This window comes from Galeopterus variegatus, unplaced genomic scaffold, assembly GCF_000696425.1.
Source record: "Galeopterus variegatus unplaced genomic scaffold, G_variegatus-3.0.2 Scaffold5373, whole genome shotgun sequence".
NCBI classification, from domain to species: domain Eukaryota; kingdom Metazoa; phylum Chordata; class Mammalia; order Dermoptera; family Cynocephalidae; genus Galeopterus; species Galeopterus variegatus.
In genome coordinates this window covers 106,574-125,005 of record NW_007731484.1, presented here as the reverse complement: position 1 = coordinate 125,005, position 18,432 = coordinate 106,574, and the positions used below count along the sequence as shown (strand labels likewise).

The 18,432-nt window shown below is 47.5% G+C and overlaps 1 protein-coding gene across 1 annotated transcript in view; it reads left to right on the top strand.

Moving 5' to 3' along the window:
* Positions 1–18,432, top strand: part of AP2A2 (adaptor-related protein complex 2, alpha 2 subunit) — a 61,875-nt gene that overhangs the window by 11,113 nt on the left and 32,330 nt on the right. The window contains exons 2-5 of the mRNA XM_008589317.1: positions 9,003–9,145; positions 10,183–10,376; positions 14,081–14,210; positions 17,769–17,870. Of these exons, the coding sequence (XP_008587539.1) occupies positions 9,095–9,145; positions 10,183–10,376; positions 14,081–14,210; positions 17,769–17,870 (477 nt within the window). The 5' untranslated portion in view covers positions 9,003–9,094. The remainder of the gene's footprint in view (positions 1–9,002; positions 9,146–10,182; positions 10,377–14,080; positions 14,211–17,768; positions 17,871–18,432) is intronic.

Below are 18,432 nucleotides of genomic sequence, written 5' to 3'. Positions count from 1 at the left end.
CGCCCTCGGTGTTGCACCTGCACCGCGCTCAGCCAGTGAGCGGGAACCGGTCTCCACATGGGATCCGAACCCTCGGCGGGAGAGCCTCCACGCTCCCAAGCGGCGCACTATCCAGTGCGCCACTGGGCCGGCCCAGAAGAAAGAATTTCTGATCTCAAACAGTCTTTTCAAAATAACCCTGGTGGACAAAAAGAAAAAATAATCAACAAAAATGAAGAAAATCTAAGCAAGCTAGCAGACAATGTTAAGCACACAAACATTCAAATCATGGGTGTTCTGGAAGGGGAAGAGAAAAGAAAAGGCATTGAAGACCTATTCAATTAAATAAAAGCAGAAAACTTCCCAAGTATAGGGAGAGACATGGACTTTCAGATCCAGGAGACTCAAAGATCCCCAAACAGATTCAATCCACATAGATTCTTTCCAAGACATATTGTAGTCAAACTGGCAAAAGTCAAAGACAGAATCTTAAAAACAGCGCAAGAAAAGCGTCAAGTCACCTATAAGAGAGTCCCCATTAGACTAACAGCAGACTTCTCCCACAGAAACTCTACAGGCCAGAAGAAAATGGGTTGATATATTCAAAATACTCAAAGAAGGGCCAGTTGTGGCTCACTTGGGAGAGTGTGGTGCTGACAACACCAAGTCAAGGGTTAAGATTCCCTTACCGGTCATCTTTAAAAAAAAAAAAAAAAAAAAAAAAAGACAAAATACTCAGAGAAAAACTGCTAACTAAGAATACTATACCCAGCAAGGCTATCCTTCAGAAATGAGAGAGAAATAGTGTATGATGGAGTTTGAATGTGTTGTCCCCTCCAAAACTCATGTAGAAATTTGATCTCCAATGTGGCAGTGTTAGAAACTGATTGAGTTGTGGGGGTGGATCCCTCATGAATGGATTAATGCTCTCCCTGGGGGAGGAGGGGTAGTGAGTGAGTTCTTGCTCTATTAGTTCCCGCAAGACCTGATTGTTTAAAGGACCCTGGCACCTCCTCTCTTTTTCTCTCTCTTGCTTCCTGTTGCCATGTGATCTGCTTGTACCCGCCGGCTTCCTGCTGCTTTCCGCCATGAGTAGAAGCAGTCTGATGCCCGTGCCAGATGCAGCTGTCCCAGAATCATAAGCCAAATAAACCTCTTTTCCTTATATATTACCCAGTCTCAGGTATTTCTGTTATAGAAAGACAAAATGGACTAAACCAGTGTATTTCCCAGACAAACAAAAACTGTGGGTGTTTACCACCACATGACCAGCCCTGCAAGAAATCCTCAAGGGAATCCTGTATCTGGAATCCAAAAAATGATAATCACTACCATGAATACATGAGAAAGAAAAAAAACCCATTTTTAGAACAAAAATGCAAATGAGAAAGAGAAAGAAACTGTGTTTACCATCTCAAAAAATCAACAAATACCAAAGACAAACAATGAAAGAAGAAAGGAACAAAAGATATTTAAAACATCCCTATGAAAATTGATAAAATGACAGGAGTAAGACAGTACCTTTCAATAACAACCCTAAATGTAAATGGATTAAATTCCCCACTCAAAAAACACAGACTGACTGGATTAAAAAGCTAGACCCAACTGTGTGTTGTCTACAAGAGATTCACCTCACCTGTAAAGACACACACAGACTAATAGTGAAGGGATAGAAAAAGATATACCACACAAATGGAAACCAAAAATGAGCAGGAGTAGCTATTCTTATGTCAGATAAAATAGACTTTAAACCAGAAACCAGAGAAAGAGACAGAGAAGGCTATTATATAATGATAAAGAAATCTATCCAGCAAGAAGACATAACAATCATAAATATACATGCACCCAACACCGTAGCACCCAAATGTATAGAGCAAACACTATTAGACCTAAAGAAAGAGATAGACTAGATCTCAATATGACAATAGTTGGGGACCTGAATTCCCCTTTCAGTTTTGGACTGATCATGTAGGCTACAAATCAGCAGAGACTCGTAGGATTTGAACTGCACTTTAGACCAACTGGACATGACAGATTTCTGCAGAACATTTCATCCAATAACTACAGCATATACTTTCTTCTCTTCAGCACATGAAACATTCTTTAGGATAGACCCCATGTTAAGTCACAAATCAGGTCTCAACAATTTTTTATTTTTGACCGGTAAGGGGATCACAACCCTCGGCATGGTGTTGTCCACACCATGCTCAGCCAGTGAGCACACTGGCCACCCCTATGTAGGATCCGAACCCACGGCCTTGGTGCTACCAGCACCACACTCTTCCGATTGAGCAATGGGGGCCAGCCCTCAACAAACTTTTAAAAAACTGAAATCATTTTAAGTATCTTTTCAGAGTGCAACAGATTAAAACTAGAACTAAATAACAAGTGAAACTCTGGAAACTACGAATACATGGAAATTAAACAACATGAATGACTTAGGGGTCCAAGAAGAAATTAAACAGGGAATAAAAAAATTTCTTGAAACTAATGAAAATAAGGATACATTATACTAAAACCTATGGGATACTGCAAAAGCAGTACTGAGAGGAAAGCTTATTGTAATAAATGCTTACATCAAAAGAATAGAAAGATTTCAAATAATCTAATGCTACACCTCAAAGAACTAGAAAAATAGGAACAAAATTAGTAGACAGAAAGAGTTAAGATAAGAGCAGAACTAAATGAAATAGAGACACACAAAAAAACTATACAAAATATCAATGAAACGAAAAGTTGTTTTTTTGAGCAGATAAACAAAATAGACAAATCATTAGCTAGGCTAACTAAAAAGAGAGAAGACCCAAATAACAAAAATCAGAAATGATAAAGGAGACATTACAACTGATACCACAGAAATACACAGAATCATTAGAGACTATTATAAATAACCATATGCCAACAAATTTGAAGACCTGGAGGAAATGGATAAATTTTTGGACATATACAAACTACTGAGAGTGAACCAAGAAGAAATTGAAAAACTGAACAGATCAGTAATGAGCAATGAGATTGAAGCAGTAATCAGTAGTCTCCCCAAAAAGAAAAGGCCAGGACCAGATGGCTTTACTGCTGAATTTTTCCAAACCTTGAAACAGCAATTAATAACAATTCTCTTCAAAAAATTGAAGGAGAGGCCATTCTCCCAAACTGATTCTATGAGGCCAGCATCACCCTGACACCAAAACCAGACAAAGATACAATAAGAGAAAACTACAGTCCAGTATCTCTGATGAACATACATGCAAAAATCTTCAACAAAACATTAGCAAACAGAATACAATAGCACATCAAAAAATTATACACATGATCAGGTGGGATTCATCTCAGGGATGCAAGGATGGTTCAACATACACAAGTCAATAAATGTGATAGACCACATCAGTAAAACCAAAGGAAAAATACCATATGGTTATTTCAATAGATGCAGAAAAAGCATTTGACAAAATTCAACATCACTTCATGATAAAGACTCTCAGCAAATTAAGTATAGAAGGAAAGTAGTCAACACAATAAGAGCCATTTATGACAAACTCACCACCAGTATCATCCTGAATGGAGAAAAGATAAAAATTTTCCCTTAAGAACAGGAAGACAAGGATGCCCACTCTCACCACTCCTGTTCAACGTAGTATTGGAAATTCTAGCCAGAGCCATCAGGAAAGAGAAAGAAATAAAGGGCATCCAGATTGGAAAAGACAAAGTCAAACTGTCCCTGTTTGCAGATGACATGATCCTATATATAGAAAAACCGAAAGATTCTACAACAACAAAAAATCCCCAAAAAACTCTTAGAGCTGATAAACAATTTCAGTGAAGTTGCAGGATACAAAATCAGCATGTAAATTGGTAGCATTTTTATACTCCTTTAATGAACTAGCAGAAAAAGAAATCAAGAAAGCAAGCCTATTTGCAGTAGTCACCCCCCAAAACAATATACCTAGGAATAAATTTAACCTAGGAGGTGAAAGATCTCTACAATGAGAACTACAGATTACTGGAGAAAGAAGTTAAAGAGGACACAAAAAGGTGGAGAGACATTCTATGCTTTTGGATTGGAAGAATTGACATAGCGAAAATGTCCATGCTACCCAAAGTGATCTACAGATTCAGTGCAAACCCCATCAAAATACCAATGACATTCTTCACAGAATTAGAAAAAATAATCCTAACATTCATATGGAACAATAAAGGACCCTGATAGCCAAAGCAATCCTGAGGAAAAAAAGTAAAGCTGGAGGCATTACACTACCTGACCTCAAAATATACTACACAGCTATAGTAACCAAAACAGCATGGTACTAGCATAGAAACAGACACTTGGAACAGTGGAACAGAACAGAGAACCCAGAAATCAACCCACATACTTACAGCCAACTGATCTTTGACAAGGGCAGCAGGAGCATACTTTGGGAAAGACTGCCTCTTCAATAAATGGTGGTGGGAAAACTGGACATCTGTATGTAAAAGAATGAAACCAGACCCGTACCTCTTGCCGTAAAAAAAGAATGAAATTCTGCCACTTGCAGCAACATGGATGAACTTAGAGAAAATTATGTCAAGTGAAATAAGCCAGGCACAGAAAGAGAAAATACCATATGTCCTCATTCATAAATGGGAGCTAAAGGAATAAACAAGTAAAGAAAGAAAGAAAGAAAGATACAACAATCACCATAATTCATGGAACTTTCAAAAAGAGTGAACAGAACTGAGGGAAATGGGGGTTACTGAGAAATTGGTTAATGGACACAAAAAACGATTACATTGTGTAATGTTGAATATAATAATTATCCTGATTTGAGCATCACATATTGCACACAGGTATTGATATTCAGCACTGTACTGCACAGATATGTACAATCAGTTCTGTTTCATTAAAGTAAAGAAAGACTCATTGAGTTAATACCAAAAGGTGTTTTTTTAATTAAAAATATTTTTTAATTTTATTTTTTTAATTGACAAGTAAAAATTGTAATATGTATGGTGTACAACATGATGTTTTGATATATGTGTGCATTGGGGTATGGCTAGATCAAGCAATTTAACATGTACGTTACTTTGTATACTTTTTTTGTGGTTGGAATACAAAAGTATTTTATTCTTAATTTAACATAAGTTATAAATTTATAGTTAAATTTTATAAATAAATTATTAAGTTGTTAGATTTAAAAACTTAATTTTTCTTTTACTTGGGTAGTCCTGTTTTCCAATTTACAGTTGGTTTGTTTGATTATTCGTTTGTTTATTTAATCCACAAAAAGCCTGCTGAGCAGCTCCCTTGTGCCAAGCACTGCTGTTGGTGCTGTTGGCGCCTGGAGTGAGGAAGGAGACGGGGCCCCTGTCCTCAAGGGCATCTGTGGAGCCTCTGACCTGGTAACTGTGATTGCTAACGGCTTCTGTCCATTTTCAACCCAGGCCCTTCAGGACGAAGCAGTGTCAGGATGCTGTGGTGCCTGACCCACTCCCAATGCGTCTCATCCCACTTGATGTTTTGTTATAAAAAATACCAGTTTTCAGTCCATCTAAGGCAGACATTTTAAACCTTTTAACATCTGTGAAATGAGTATCACCTCACCAGTTAGTGAAACATGGTGCTCACTAACTTGTGTGTGCTCTTATGCCGTCCCAGCACGGCTCAGCTCTGTGTGCAGGATCCTATTTCATTTTCATCACAACCCATTGAGGAAACTGGAGCCTAGACAGGTTAAGAAACTTGTCTGAGATCATAGCCTTAACAAGCGGCTGAACCCTTCAGACTTGAGTCTTAGTTCTTAATTATGATGCTTTTGTGGTTTAGGATAAGGTTTCCCGCCCATTCTCTTTTGATCTTCACAACAAGCCAGGGAGGCAGGTATTACTATTATTCTCCCATTTCACAGCTCAGAAAAATAAGGTTCAACATAACAATTTGAAATTGTTGGAATCAAAAAACAATTCTAACCCAATACACAAACTCGCATTTTGAAGACTGTATCAGTCTGGGTCCAATCAGAGAGAGAAACCACACAGTGGATTAAGGAGGGATGTTTATCATGAAGAATTGCTGAGCTGTGATAAAATTATTCCAGGATATAAGGAGACTGTATGTGTTTGCTCCCCTAGCTGGAGTAGGGTCCCCATGGCCAGACATATTGGAGGCCCTTCCCCAAAGCTGGAGTGTGATCTCAGCCCACTGGAAAGCAGAGAAGTTCTCTGGCTGGGCCGGGCCATCGGTGGGCATGCAGAGGGCTGGCAACCTTGGTCCCTAGCAAGTCACATGGGGCTACAGAGAGAACCTGGGTGCTGCTGTGGGCAGGGCCCCTCGGGCACTGGGGTCATGTTGAGAGGGTGGCCATGGCTGTGGGGTGGCACGACCATGGAGCCCCGCCCACTACTGCAAAAGTGTGAAAGGGTGAGGTGTGGAGGCACCGTCCAAGGCAGGGTGCACTTGGCACTGGGAGGCATAGCTCACACATGGCACGAAGATGCCATGTCCTGATGCTGAGTGTTGGCATTGGGCACTGGCCTGTGATCTGCTTGGCAGGTCTGTGTGGGCATCAGATCCTAGTCCCTCACATGCACTCCGTGACCAGGCAACATGCAGTGAAAATGCCTTCCCAACAGAGGCAACGGGCTGTGTGGAGTGAGCACTGCTGATGTTCTTTGAGGCACCTGGTTCATTGGGAATGAAAGTGCTGTCACGAGAGGAGGGCACAGAGCACTGCAGTCCTGCTCCTCACACTGTAGTTAAGGTGATCTGGGAACAGTGGCTGTGTGCTGTAGGGAGCCTGCTTTATGACGTCCCTCTGCGGCCTGGAGGTTGCCCCACACTGTCCTCTTGAAGCCTGCAGCCCTCACAGCCAGCTGAGCTGAGAAGTGAGGTCTGGGAGGGCTGATGGTTTGAAACCTGCTAGAGAAAGACCTTGGGTCACCAGGAACTCTGAGACTACAGGTCAGCGGCCTGCAGCAAGTGCCCACCAGGCCAGGCAGAAGCTCCACAGACCCCCCTGCCTGCTTCCAGTGGGTGTTGGGAAATGAACACAGGAGGACCCCCTTGGCCCAGGCCCTGTGAGCAGCAGCACTGCCTATAGCCATCCATGTCTTTGTGGACCCTCCTTGTAGGGGACGTTGAGGAAGCCTGCCGACAGCTGTGGGTCTCCATGAGGGAGAGCATTGTAGAGAGAGGACTCAGGGTTGGGGACTCATTTGGATATGATGGAAAGGAAGAGTAACCCCCAGGGGTCACCTTTGAGCAGGTGAAGAACACCTGAGCCAGGTGGGGTGCAGGTGGGGGTGACACCACAGGAGAACACTATGTCTGCCCCCATGCCATGCCCCTGACCTGGGCTGGGAGAGACCAGAGCCCAGACCCAAGTGAGAGTGGGCCTGGGCCATATGTCCTCAGGTGGGAGGGCTGTTGTTTCTTCCTGTCTGGAGCTGTGGCATGACAAGACAGATCCCTGCCAGGTCCTTTTGCAGGTGCAGGCCCTCCCTTTGGTGAAGACATAGGTGCTTTTGGGTGTTCTGACTTTAGGCAGGTCTCCTGTTAACTCCCCGCGGTGCTGGGGCTGCTAGAGAAAGACCTTTCTCTGGCAGGTACTCTGTGAGTCCCGCAAACTGCCTTCTGGGCCTCAGGAGCTTCTGCTCACTGCCTGTCTGCCTTGGTGATGGCCTTACTCACTTCCTGGTGGGCACACCCTCTGATGGCATGCCTGCTGTAGGCCCCCTCATTGGGGAGGGCTACCACAAAGGGTCTTCCTCAGCGTCCTGCAGGAGCAGGAGCCAGGGGGGTCCTCACAAAGGCTTGGGTGTTCAGGGGCTGTCTCCACAGAACTCAGGCTGATCTGGCTATCAGTTCTCTCCCCTCTTACACTGTTATTTTTTTCCTTTAAGAAGTTCTGTAAGTTAGTAATAGGGACAAGTCCCCAGGGGGTATGAGGGCATCAAGCTGTATTTTTGGCTGTGGTTGTCACAGGAGTTTCCAGAGGCAGTGGAATCTTGGCTGGGTGGGAAGCATAGCACTAGAGCTTCCTCATGGAGGGCTCCCCGCTTCCCTCACGCCATGCTGCACTCACTGACAAGGCACAGCGAGCAGATGGGCGGGCAGGAGAGAGTAACAGGCTTCCAGGCTGGAGCCACTTCGGATCTGCTTTTATGTTGTTTGGTCTTTTAAATGATATATTAATTTGCTGCCCACAGGGAGGAAGGGTTTCTCAGGAGCTCCTCAAGGTGCAGTGGGTAGTTATTCTAAAAAACCCACCCGTAACAAGGAGTGGGCTGGAGCAGCGAGTATGGCCGAGGTCTCTTCCCTGCCCTTCATCCTGTGAGAGCTGTGTCACTGTAAGGCCCAACCCTGTAAGAAGACCAGTCTTTTCAGTTGTCCCCTCTGCAATCTGTAGAGGTCGGCTCTGAAGAATATTTCTGCACTTCTCAAGTGAAACAAGAATTTCTGTCATTTAAAATGATGGTGTGGATGGGTCCTCCTTTTAAGTGGAATTTTATATTCTGCCAATTACATGTTTTGACTCTGCCTTGCTGTGATCTCCTGTGAGGCATTCGGTCATACAGTGATTGGGGTAAAGAAACAAGAATCCTTCTGGGGCCTCTGTGTGTGTGTGTGTTTCGTTTTTATAGCTAGGTTATTTGTCCTAAAACTGTTGTGGAATGGAAGATAATTTAGTGTATGTTCAACTGCCTAAACAAATAAATGTATTTAAAAGATTAACTTGATGGTTTATGGCAGGGTTTGCAAATTCCATCACTGTAGAGGCCTTGGTGGGATTATGGCTGGTCCAAGTGAGGCCCAGGGAGGGTCCTGCTGGATGCGCCTGCCCAGGGTTGTCCTAGGAGGGCAGAACTCTTGCTGCCAGGTATTCTGGTTTCTGTTTTTAAAAGGGAAGCCAAAAATTCGGATTCTGACATCACCACCAGTTTAGAAATATTATTCATGCTCAGCATGGTGTCTGCCACTTCCCCTTGGTTCGTTCTTCCTGCTCTCCCACCTTGCCCACCTGCAGTGAGACCTTTTTCCACCTTCTCTGCAGGCGACAAGGCTCTTGATGGCTATAGTAAAAAAAAATATGTCTGCAAGTTGCTCTTCATCTTCCTCCTTGGTCATGACATTGACTTTGGACACATGGAGGCTGTGAACTTGCTGAGTTCAAACCGATACACGGAGAAGCAGATTGTGAGTACCCCACGGTAGCCCCTGGTGCTGACAGCTAAGTCCCCCTCCCCTTTCCAGCCCAGCTGGATGCTCTTCAGGAGGCAGTAACACTGGAGGAGGAGGTTTTGTTTCTGGATTAGGTTCTTTTAATAAGGGGGCCATTTCTTCTCTTGCTACTTTTCTTTACCACTTCACCTCTGACAAGTCTAAGGATTTCCCTGTTGGTTTATGTGGGCGCTGCTTGAGCCCAGCGTGTGGTGTGATGGTGCCCTGGGTGCCGCCGCTGTCTCCTACCAGGTCAGCCTCAGAGGAAGCAGCACGGCTCCTTATCCCCCAGCCGCTGGCAGGACTTTGTTTCTGCAGTAGGCTCCACATGCATGTGGTTAGAGTCAGAGCCACAGGGCAGCATCCTCATGCCCCAGCCTTGCCCAAGCACACCCACAGTGTAAGGGTACTTCCCACTGCCAAAACCTGAGAAGCTCTGCATTCTTTTGAAATAATTTTAATTCTATATGTTTTCCCCAGGGTTATAAAGTAACATTTTCTTCAATTTGTCAAAAAGTTTAACTTGCAGAAATTAAAAAATACTGTAGATGTCTCAGGGTTTTTTAAAAATATTGGCATTTAGTCAACACTAATTGTGGGGTGCCTACCATGCACCAAGCAGTGTGCCAGGGAGACTCCTGGCTGCAGTGACCAAAAGCAGACTTAGGCCCCACCCATGTCTACTGGGGGGATGGGCATCTGATGGCCCCATAAAAGTAGAATGGCAGCTGTGGCCAGTGCCCTAGCATGGACTCTGAGGGAGGGTGGCAGATGTGTTGAGGTGGACTGAGGAGTGAGGGGACATTAACTGGGGGCAGGAGGAACAGGGTCAGCATAGCGGGCTGCACCCAGCAAAGGGCCTGTTTGGGAGAGTGTGGAGAGTGAGGTGGCTGCATGCCAAGCAGACGGGAGGGTGCTGAAGGTTTCCTGAAGGAAGGCCCAGCGTCTGTGCATCTGGGCCGTGGGGGACTCAGGTTGTCACACACTTTCTGTTCTGTCTTTTTGGAGCACAGGGCTACCTTTTCATCTCGGTGCTGGTGAACTCCAACAGCGAGCTGATCCGCCTGATCAACAACGCCATCAGGAACGACTTGGCCAGCCGCAACCCAACATTCATGGGCCTGGCCCTGCACTGCATCGCCAACGTGGGCAGCCGTGAGATGGCTGAAGCCTTCGCCGGGGAGATCCCCAAAATCCTCGTGGCAGGGTTTGTATCAGCCACTTGAGAACACGCTTCTTTCTTATGTTAGATACATCGGATACGTAACTGCTTGATTTGTACATATTTTAATCTCCAAATCTTATGTAATGGGGAGATGGGATACAGACTGAAGTTGGATCAAGAGGTACCATTTCAGGTGAAGTCCAGTCAGACTTTCCCTCCCCAATACCACTGAGATTTAGAAATAGATAAAGTGGGGTTGCGATCCCGTTGCCGGTCCCCGGTCCGGTACGGGGGCAACACTGAGGGTTGCGATCCGTTGCCGGACACGGAAAAAGACAAAAGACAAAAAAAAAAAGAAATAGATAAAGGAGAAAGTGCACACCCTGCCAGCCACAACCACACCAAGAAAGGGCTTCAGTCTTGCATGGACACTAAGGAGAGGAAAGTGCAAAGCCTTCCTGTGGTATGGCTTGGCAGCATTCCAGAGAAGGTCAGGCCCCTGAATCCTGAGGATTCTTAATAATCTGTCCCCCCCCAACCCTTTCATTAATTTGGGGAGAGCAGAAGAGGCTGAGGAACCAGCTCTAGAGAGTTTAAAACAGTCCTGGGCTGCCTGTGGCACAGGGGCCTGGCAGACACAGGGCTACCACCACCTGTGTGTCCAGGAGACTTTGCCAAGTTGGTAAACTAACCCACAGCTCATGCGCCACGACTCACGAGAGATCAGGACACCTTGTCAGTGGACTGAGCAGGCCCTGCAAGCTACCAGAAGGTGGGTGGACACAGCCCTCAGACCTCACAGTGAGTACCAAAGCCAAGGCAGTGGGAAGGTGCCAGAGAAACATGTCTCAACTAGGGTTCTCAACTGGGCCATGCTGTCTCTGGGGGACCCGGGCAGTGTCTCAAGGCATTTTGGTCATCACAGTGGAAGGGGTGCCACTGGCGCCTCGTGGGTAGAGACCAAGCATGTTGCTCAGCATCGTGCCCTGTGCAGGATGGCAGCCACAGCAAAGAATGATCCAGCCCCGCTGTCAGCCAAGGCTCAGCCCTGGGCCAGATGGGGCGCCTGGGCCACAGGCCACATGGAGGGCAGCGGCAGGGTGCCCATGAGCCACAGGGGAGTGATGAGAGTGTCCCAGAGAGGCAGACACAGGAGCCAGGCTGGCAGAGAGGCCAGAACAGCCCGGTGGAGACAGAAATTCAGAAACGCAAGAGTTCAGAGGTGGGCGGACCAGCAGGAGGACTGCAGAGCTGAGGACACAAGTGGAGAGCCTGGAGGACACTGTTACACATATAGTCGGTCGGAAGGTGCAGAGAACAGCGTGGATGCCCTGAAAATGAAGCGACCTTCAGTATGAGTGAGGGGCTGGGGCTTAGGAAGAAGAAGCTGGAGAAGATTCCATCCAGGCCGCTCTGAGCCTCTCCTCATCTGGGAGGGCTGCCACAGGGTCTCCGGTGAGGCTTCCCCTGCCCCCGCCCTTCCTCTCCCGGACACACCCAGCGACTGCTCTGTTCGTGGCCTGTCTCTGCCATCTGTGCAGGCTCCCCAGGTCCAAGGGTTTTGTCTGCTGTCACTGTTGGTCCATCGTGAGTGCTCAGTGAGCGAAATGTAAACAGACAAAGGCAATCCTGAGAAGTGCTCAGAGCAAGAAGCAGGAGCATTCCCTGGGCGAAGCATTCCCTGGGTGAAGTGTGTACTGCTTGTGTGGAAGGGAGAACATCGAGACCCAGCCTGCATGAGGGCTGGCAGGTGGGGAGCATGTGGCCCTGGGCTTTTGTACCTGGCTGGGTGGTCCTGCAGGGGAAGAGGCATCTTCCTACCTCAGAAAGCCAGGTGATGTGGTGCCCATGGTCCCCCCTTGAATAAAATGACCAACTCTTGAAATCCAGCTACGTAGCAGATGACTCAAGATGGAGTGCTCAGGAGAGGCAGTACCGTGGTTGGAGGGCCTAGAGACAGAGGGATGGTGGGTGCAGAGGGGAAGTCAAGGGCTGCCAGAAGTAGGGACTGAGGAGGGAGGGGTGACAGGAGTAGGACGCAGCATCACTGAGCTCTGCTGAACTCACGGAGAGAAGCAGTCAGCACACGTGGGGCAGCTGGTGACTCTGGCCCCCAGTGGGCAGGGTTCCCCGCGTCCCCCTGGTGGGGCCTGCAAAACTCGGTGCTTATTTCTCTCTTGGATGTTCTTACTGTGAGTGTCTCTGTCTACCTCAGTGTGGGCGCGATGGGCACATGCCTCCCCCACCCGTGGGGGCTGTTCACAGTGTCAAGCGTGGAAACAAGCTGTGCCTGCTCTCCGGAGGGTCGGGGCAGGCAGCCTGGCTGGTGCTCTGCACCTCCCCCAATGGCCTCACCAGCCCACCAGCATGGGCACAAGTGGTGGGCTCGAGGTTCCTTAAGCTGTGCCTGCTCTCCGGAGGGTCGGGGCAGGCAGCCTGGCTGGTGCTCTGCACCTCCCCAATGGCCTCACCAGCCCACCAGCATGGGCACAAGTGGTGGGCTCGAGGTTCCTTCTCTGGGGCTGACCTCATGAGGGACTCAATGTGCTGCTCTTTCCCAGGATGTTCCCATCCAAAAGAAGAGCGTTTTACCAAAGCAGTTTCTCTTTGGGATAGTATGGGGACATTTAGGGGTTTCTCATGTTGGTTTGGACTCATTTAGGAATAAAAAAGCCAAAAGGTAAATGGTAGAGATAGTCCTCAAACCCTTTTCTTTCTTCCAAATGGAACAGTCCCCGAGTAAGTTTGTTATGTGCTTTGATGGCACTGCTTCCTTTTCAGGTGCATTCAGTCACCACTAGAGGACTCCTTGTGGGGTCTGTCACTTTCCCAGCTATGTAGCAGAATTTGGCTGGGGGTAGTGAGCAGGAAGGATACAAAGAGCACTGAAAACGGTCTGGGCCCTCCACAAATGTTTTCAAGCCAGAGAGAAAAGCCCTACGGTGCCTCCCCCTCCCAGGTGTCTGGATGACCTGGAGCCCTTTGTTCTGTCCTTCTGGTGCTTGGAGGGTGTGTACCTCCGATTCCAGGACGCTGGGCTCCCTGGCCCAGGAGTACGACTTGTGCAAGACTGTTACACAGTGTGGTTTAGGCTTTGTGAATACTTGGAAAATGCTTGTTGTAGTGAAGACAAGCAGAACAGAGTCACACACATTCTTCCTGAATGAGGCTAAAGGCCAAGAAGGGATATAGAGTGACAATATTTGTGTCATTGAGGTGGGATTTCATGTAAAGTGTTTTCTCTTACATGTTCCCGTTTGTTAATCTTGTTAATGCTAGTGAAAGCCATGCCCTTTTCTAGTGCTGTGGCTTCTCTGGACTTCCACCTGTCAGGGAGGGAAGCAGGGTGGGGCTGAAAGAGGATATCACAGGGGACTTGGAGTTCCTGATGGTGAGAGGCCCTCAGATACTTCTTTATTGTGTGGATTATTAAGTGAATTGTAAAAGAAAAAAGTGCTGTAGTTCAATCAATTAATGAGCAACATTAGTTGAACATGGTCAGCCTACATAGCCAAGGTCGTATTCAGCAGTTGGGAAAAATATTTTTCGAGGTAAGGAAGTTGGCTCACTGGGGCTCACGTGGCAGGAAATGGCCTTACTCTGAGCGTCGTCCAGGCCTTCTTGACCTCCAGGCCAGACCCATCTATGTCTCTCCTGCCTCATCAAGTGACTCTGGGCTGTAAGCTCATGGGGGCCATGCAGTGGGCCAGCCATGTTCTCGAGTGACCATGATATTTGTCTTTCAGGGACACCATGGACAGCGTGAAGCAAAGTGCTGCCCTGTGCCTGCTGCGCCTGTACAGAACGTCTCCTGACCTCGTCCCCATGGGCGACTGGACATCCCGAGTGGTGCACCTCCTTAACGACCAGCATTTGGTAAATGTCTTTGGATTCGATTCCACTCTTACCCCACCAGAGGACCTTTTGTGGAATAGCCATTATAAAAGAAACCTGGTGTAGTTTTTATGCTGCGTATTTGGAGCAGTTCAGTGCGTCAGACCTGTGGCACTTGTGCTGAGGGCAGTGGAGATTGCCCTTCCTGGGCATCAGAAGGAAAAAGAGGCTGTCCGTAAGTAGGCATTTGTGAGGACCTCCAGCGTGCTGGACTTGTTATGTACAGAGGCTCTGCAGACGCGCAAGACTGAGATCAGAGTCCTCTGAAGCAGCCTGCCCAGTGAGGGGTGACTCCCTCCTGGAGTCCCTGTTGGCTGCCCGGTTTCAGGCTATGATGGGGCATCCTGTGGTCCCGATCTGAGCTCCACTGCGTTAGTCAGTCTATAGGACCAAGCTGTGTGTGAGGCCCGACTGTCCCCCTACTTCATAGACGGGCATTGGGGCTTGAGAGTGGCAAGAAGCAAGGTGCAAGTCCTGCCACATCCAGGGGAGGGCCCACAAGAGTGTGAACACCGGAGGTGGGGTTGTTGGTTGCCACAGTTTGTCCACTGCGTCAGGCAAGAGCAGGTGTGGGCAGGATGGCCTTGTTCTGCCTGAGTTCTGTTGTGTAAATGAGAGAATCAGGATCGACACTAACAGAAGTATTTTACTTCTGAGTAGGTAAAGGTGAGTGCGTTAGCTGGTCACTACATTTTTTCCCCAGAAGAGAAAATTAAATTAAAAAAAATTAAAAGTAAGTGATCATTATGCGTAGATTTGGAGGTGGGATAGCAGGGGTTGCGCTGGGCATCTTGCTGTGTGGCAGGACAGCTGTGCGTGCTGTCCCGTGCTGTTCCTTCTTATGCTCATCAGGAATACAAAACAAAGTTGGGGATCAGACATTGTTATGTTTCAGGGAGAAGGCAGAAGGACCTCGGGAGGAAGAGTTGAGGACGTTGCTTCACATGCTGGTGGTGATGAGACCCAGGTCTGTGTGGTCTATTGGGCTCAGGCCCCACAGTAGGGTCAGAATATGACTTAGAATTGTCAGCTGTGTGTTCATGTTTCACCACCAAATGGATCCTGTGAGGCAGTGGGATTTTTCCAGTTTTGCAAATGAAGAAACTAAGGCTCAGAAAGATTTAATGGCTTCTGACAGACCCAGATTTGAGCTAGGAGTTTGCAGAGGACTCTGGTGGCGGTGTTGGGCTGTCCTGGCCCCAGGTGCTGTGTGCATGTGCAGGTGAAACAGTGGGAGGGAGCTATGAGCAGGTGGGCAGGCTAGCAGGCCTGGGTGGTGATGGGCGTGTGCTCCTGCCTGACTCAGCCACTGGACGTGGGGTTGCAGATGGGGTTCAGGGCTTTCCACATCTCACAGTGCTTTCTGCAGACGTATCTGTGGCCATTCCGTGGGATCCTGGCCCAATATTGTCATCACTCCTACCTGGGAGGGGAGCTTCTGATGGTCAGAGAGCCTGACTGAGTGCTTTTTAGGGTGGCAGGGGCTGTTCCTCATGTGACCATGGGGGCCCCACTCATGGGACACTTCAGGACTTTGTGACCCCAGCTCCTTGCTTTGCTTTTGTATTTTCACATGCATGACTTATTTCACTAGGTGTGTAGGTTCATGTATTCCTGATTACCGCAACAAACTCAGCTGAAGCAGATAAGGTCAAGGGGCGTCACAGCCCCACTCCAGGGAGGCCCCATGGCCCAGCACCTCCTTCATCTCTGCTGCTCCTCACATGCACTCTCATCTCGCAGGTGGCCGCCTTCCTGTGGCAGTAGCTATTCTATTTGCACAGCACCTTCTGGCTTTGCCACTGCAGAAGGCCTGAGACTTGGATTTCTTTGGTCTCAAGTTCAGGAATCCCTGGGAAGCCCCCACGCCCTTCAGAGAGCAGTGGAGCAGCCCAGGGGGTCTTGTGGAGTTGGGTGAGGGGAGGCGTGGGGAGAACCTGGTAGATGATGGTCAGAAGTTTGGCTGAGGGCCGGCCCCTGGCTCACTTGGGAGAGTGTGGTGCTGATAACACCAAGGCCACGGGTTCGGATCCCTATATAGGGATGGCCGGTTCGCTCAGTTGGGAGAGTGTGGTGCTGACAACACCAAGTCAAGGGTTAAGATCCCCTTATTTGTCATCTTTAAAAAAACAACAAAAAAAGAAGTTTGGCTGTTAGTCAAGCACAGGGAGCAAAAACACAGGGAATGGCACTGGTGGGGAGGGGTGTGATGTGGCCTGGGCCCTGTCCCGGGTGCTTTATACAGCGGTCCTGGTGCTGAGGGTGCCGTCATGATAAGCCAGCAGGTCACATGATGGAGCAGGTGGCTTACAGGGATGAAGACAGGAGCTGCCTCCTGGAGAAGGCCAGAATGGCCAGAGGGGAAGGGTCCCGTGCTGCCTGCCAGCACACGTGGTGTCCTGCAGAGTCTCACTGCTGAGAAGGAGAGAAAGCCCTGAGTTCAGTAGCCGGTGAGCCGATCATGAGCAGATCCCATGATCAATTCCACAGATGCACGTTTCTTGTGGATCAGCTTCGCTCCAAACACTTGGGACCCCAGTGGAGAATCGCCCTCTTCCCAGATGTAGTTTACACATCCTAAACACAGCTTCTTAGCACTTCTCGGTTGGACGTGGGAAACTGCTACCACTTACTGTGCGCACTGAGAAACACACAGTAAGATCAGTGAGAGCGATTTCTTCAACATGTGTGTGGTGTTCACATTTTCATGGTGAAGCTAGAGAAGCTGTGTGCAGTGGTTCTCGGGGGTCCCAGTGGCACTGGGCTTGCCTGTCTTTGTTGCGTCACAGCTGCAAAGACTGTGCCTACTCGCTGGCTGGGCACAGGTGGAACAGGAGGGAGTAAATAAACAATTACAGTAGATGTTTCCCATCTTCAGAGTCAATGTGTATCATTCATTTTCTTACTCTTTTCAATATTTGTGAGAGAACTTCTTTAGTTCACTAAAATTTGTTTCAAGAACTACGAGTTATTGCCAATAACTAGTGATTGTCCTGGGGCAGTAACAGGCTCCCCTGTGCTTTGAGGGAGACTGCTCATACCCCAGGGTATGAATTCGTTCCCAGCAGAGCCAGGCAGTGTGCTTCAGGGACACAACTAGCACCCTCTACAAGAAGGACAACAAGAGACTTCTTCAGTTGCTGTTTGTTACAGTCTGGATTTTGGGTGTAAAGCCTCGAGTGAGTCTGAAGATAACATCTTCCTCTACAGGTGACAATGACTGGTGTAAGTCGGAGGCAGCAGGTGGTCTGGAGTGTCCGAGCTGCCCTGGCCCCCTGTTGCCTCCACCTAGGTGGGATCTGGGCTGAGCATGGCTAGATTTCTTAGGTTTCAAAGAGATGCTGAAAAAGAAAACCTGTGTGTGCTATCTCAATTTTTGAAAACATCGTGGGTCCATCAGAGTAGGGCTGAGGTGTCTCGTGGGCTGCCAGGGTTGCTTTCAAAGTGTATTTGGAAAATGAGTTTAAAGTGAGTGGTCAACTTCAAGAATTTATACAGGGATACAAATGCTGTTGTTGAATGTGTATGTTTCTCTTGCAGGGTGTGGTGACCGCCGCCACAAGTCTGATCACCACTTTAGCACAAAAGAACCCAGAGGAGTTTAAAACCTCTGTCTCTCTGGCTGTCTCCAGATTAAGCAGAGTAAGTCTGTTGATGGGGAAACAGAAGTCAGGGTGGGTTTTGTCTTAGTTATTTTAATTAATGTATTAGTTTACTTTTTAGAATGTAAGATATCTGGCCCAGTTTGTAAATTCAAGAATGAAAACTGTCTTGGTTAGCGTTAGGCTTTTCTTTCAACTTTTTGGTGAATTGAGAAATGTCCGCACAGGACTGTGTATGAAGCCGAGAGTACAGCTCACTGCTCCTGTCGCAGGAGCCAGCATTCAGCCGTCACGCAGCGCCCAGAAACCCTGTGTTCCCCCACTCACTTCTCCTTCCCTCCCCACTAAAGGGACCCTGTCCTAACTTTTGTGCTCAGTGCACTCCTTGTTTTCCTTTGTAATTTTGCCTCCTGAACATGCATCCTAAAACCTGTCATTTAGCTTTGACTGTGTTTTGAGTTTTTTGTCAGTGGATCACAGAGCACATATTCTATGGTATTTTGACTTGTTTTGCTCGATGTTGTGAAACTCTCATGTTTATTTTGTGCAGCTGTCATTCATGTGTTTTTTTTTTTTTTTTTTTTTTTTTTTTTTTTTTTTTT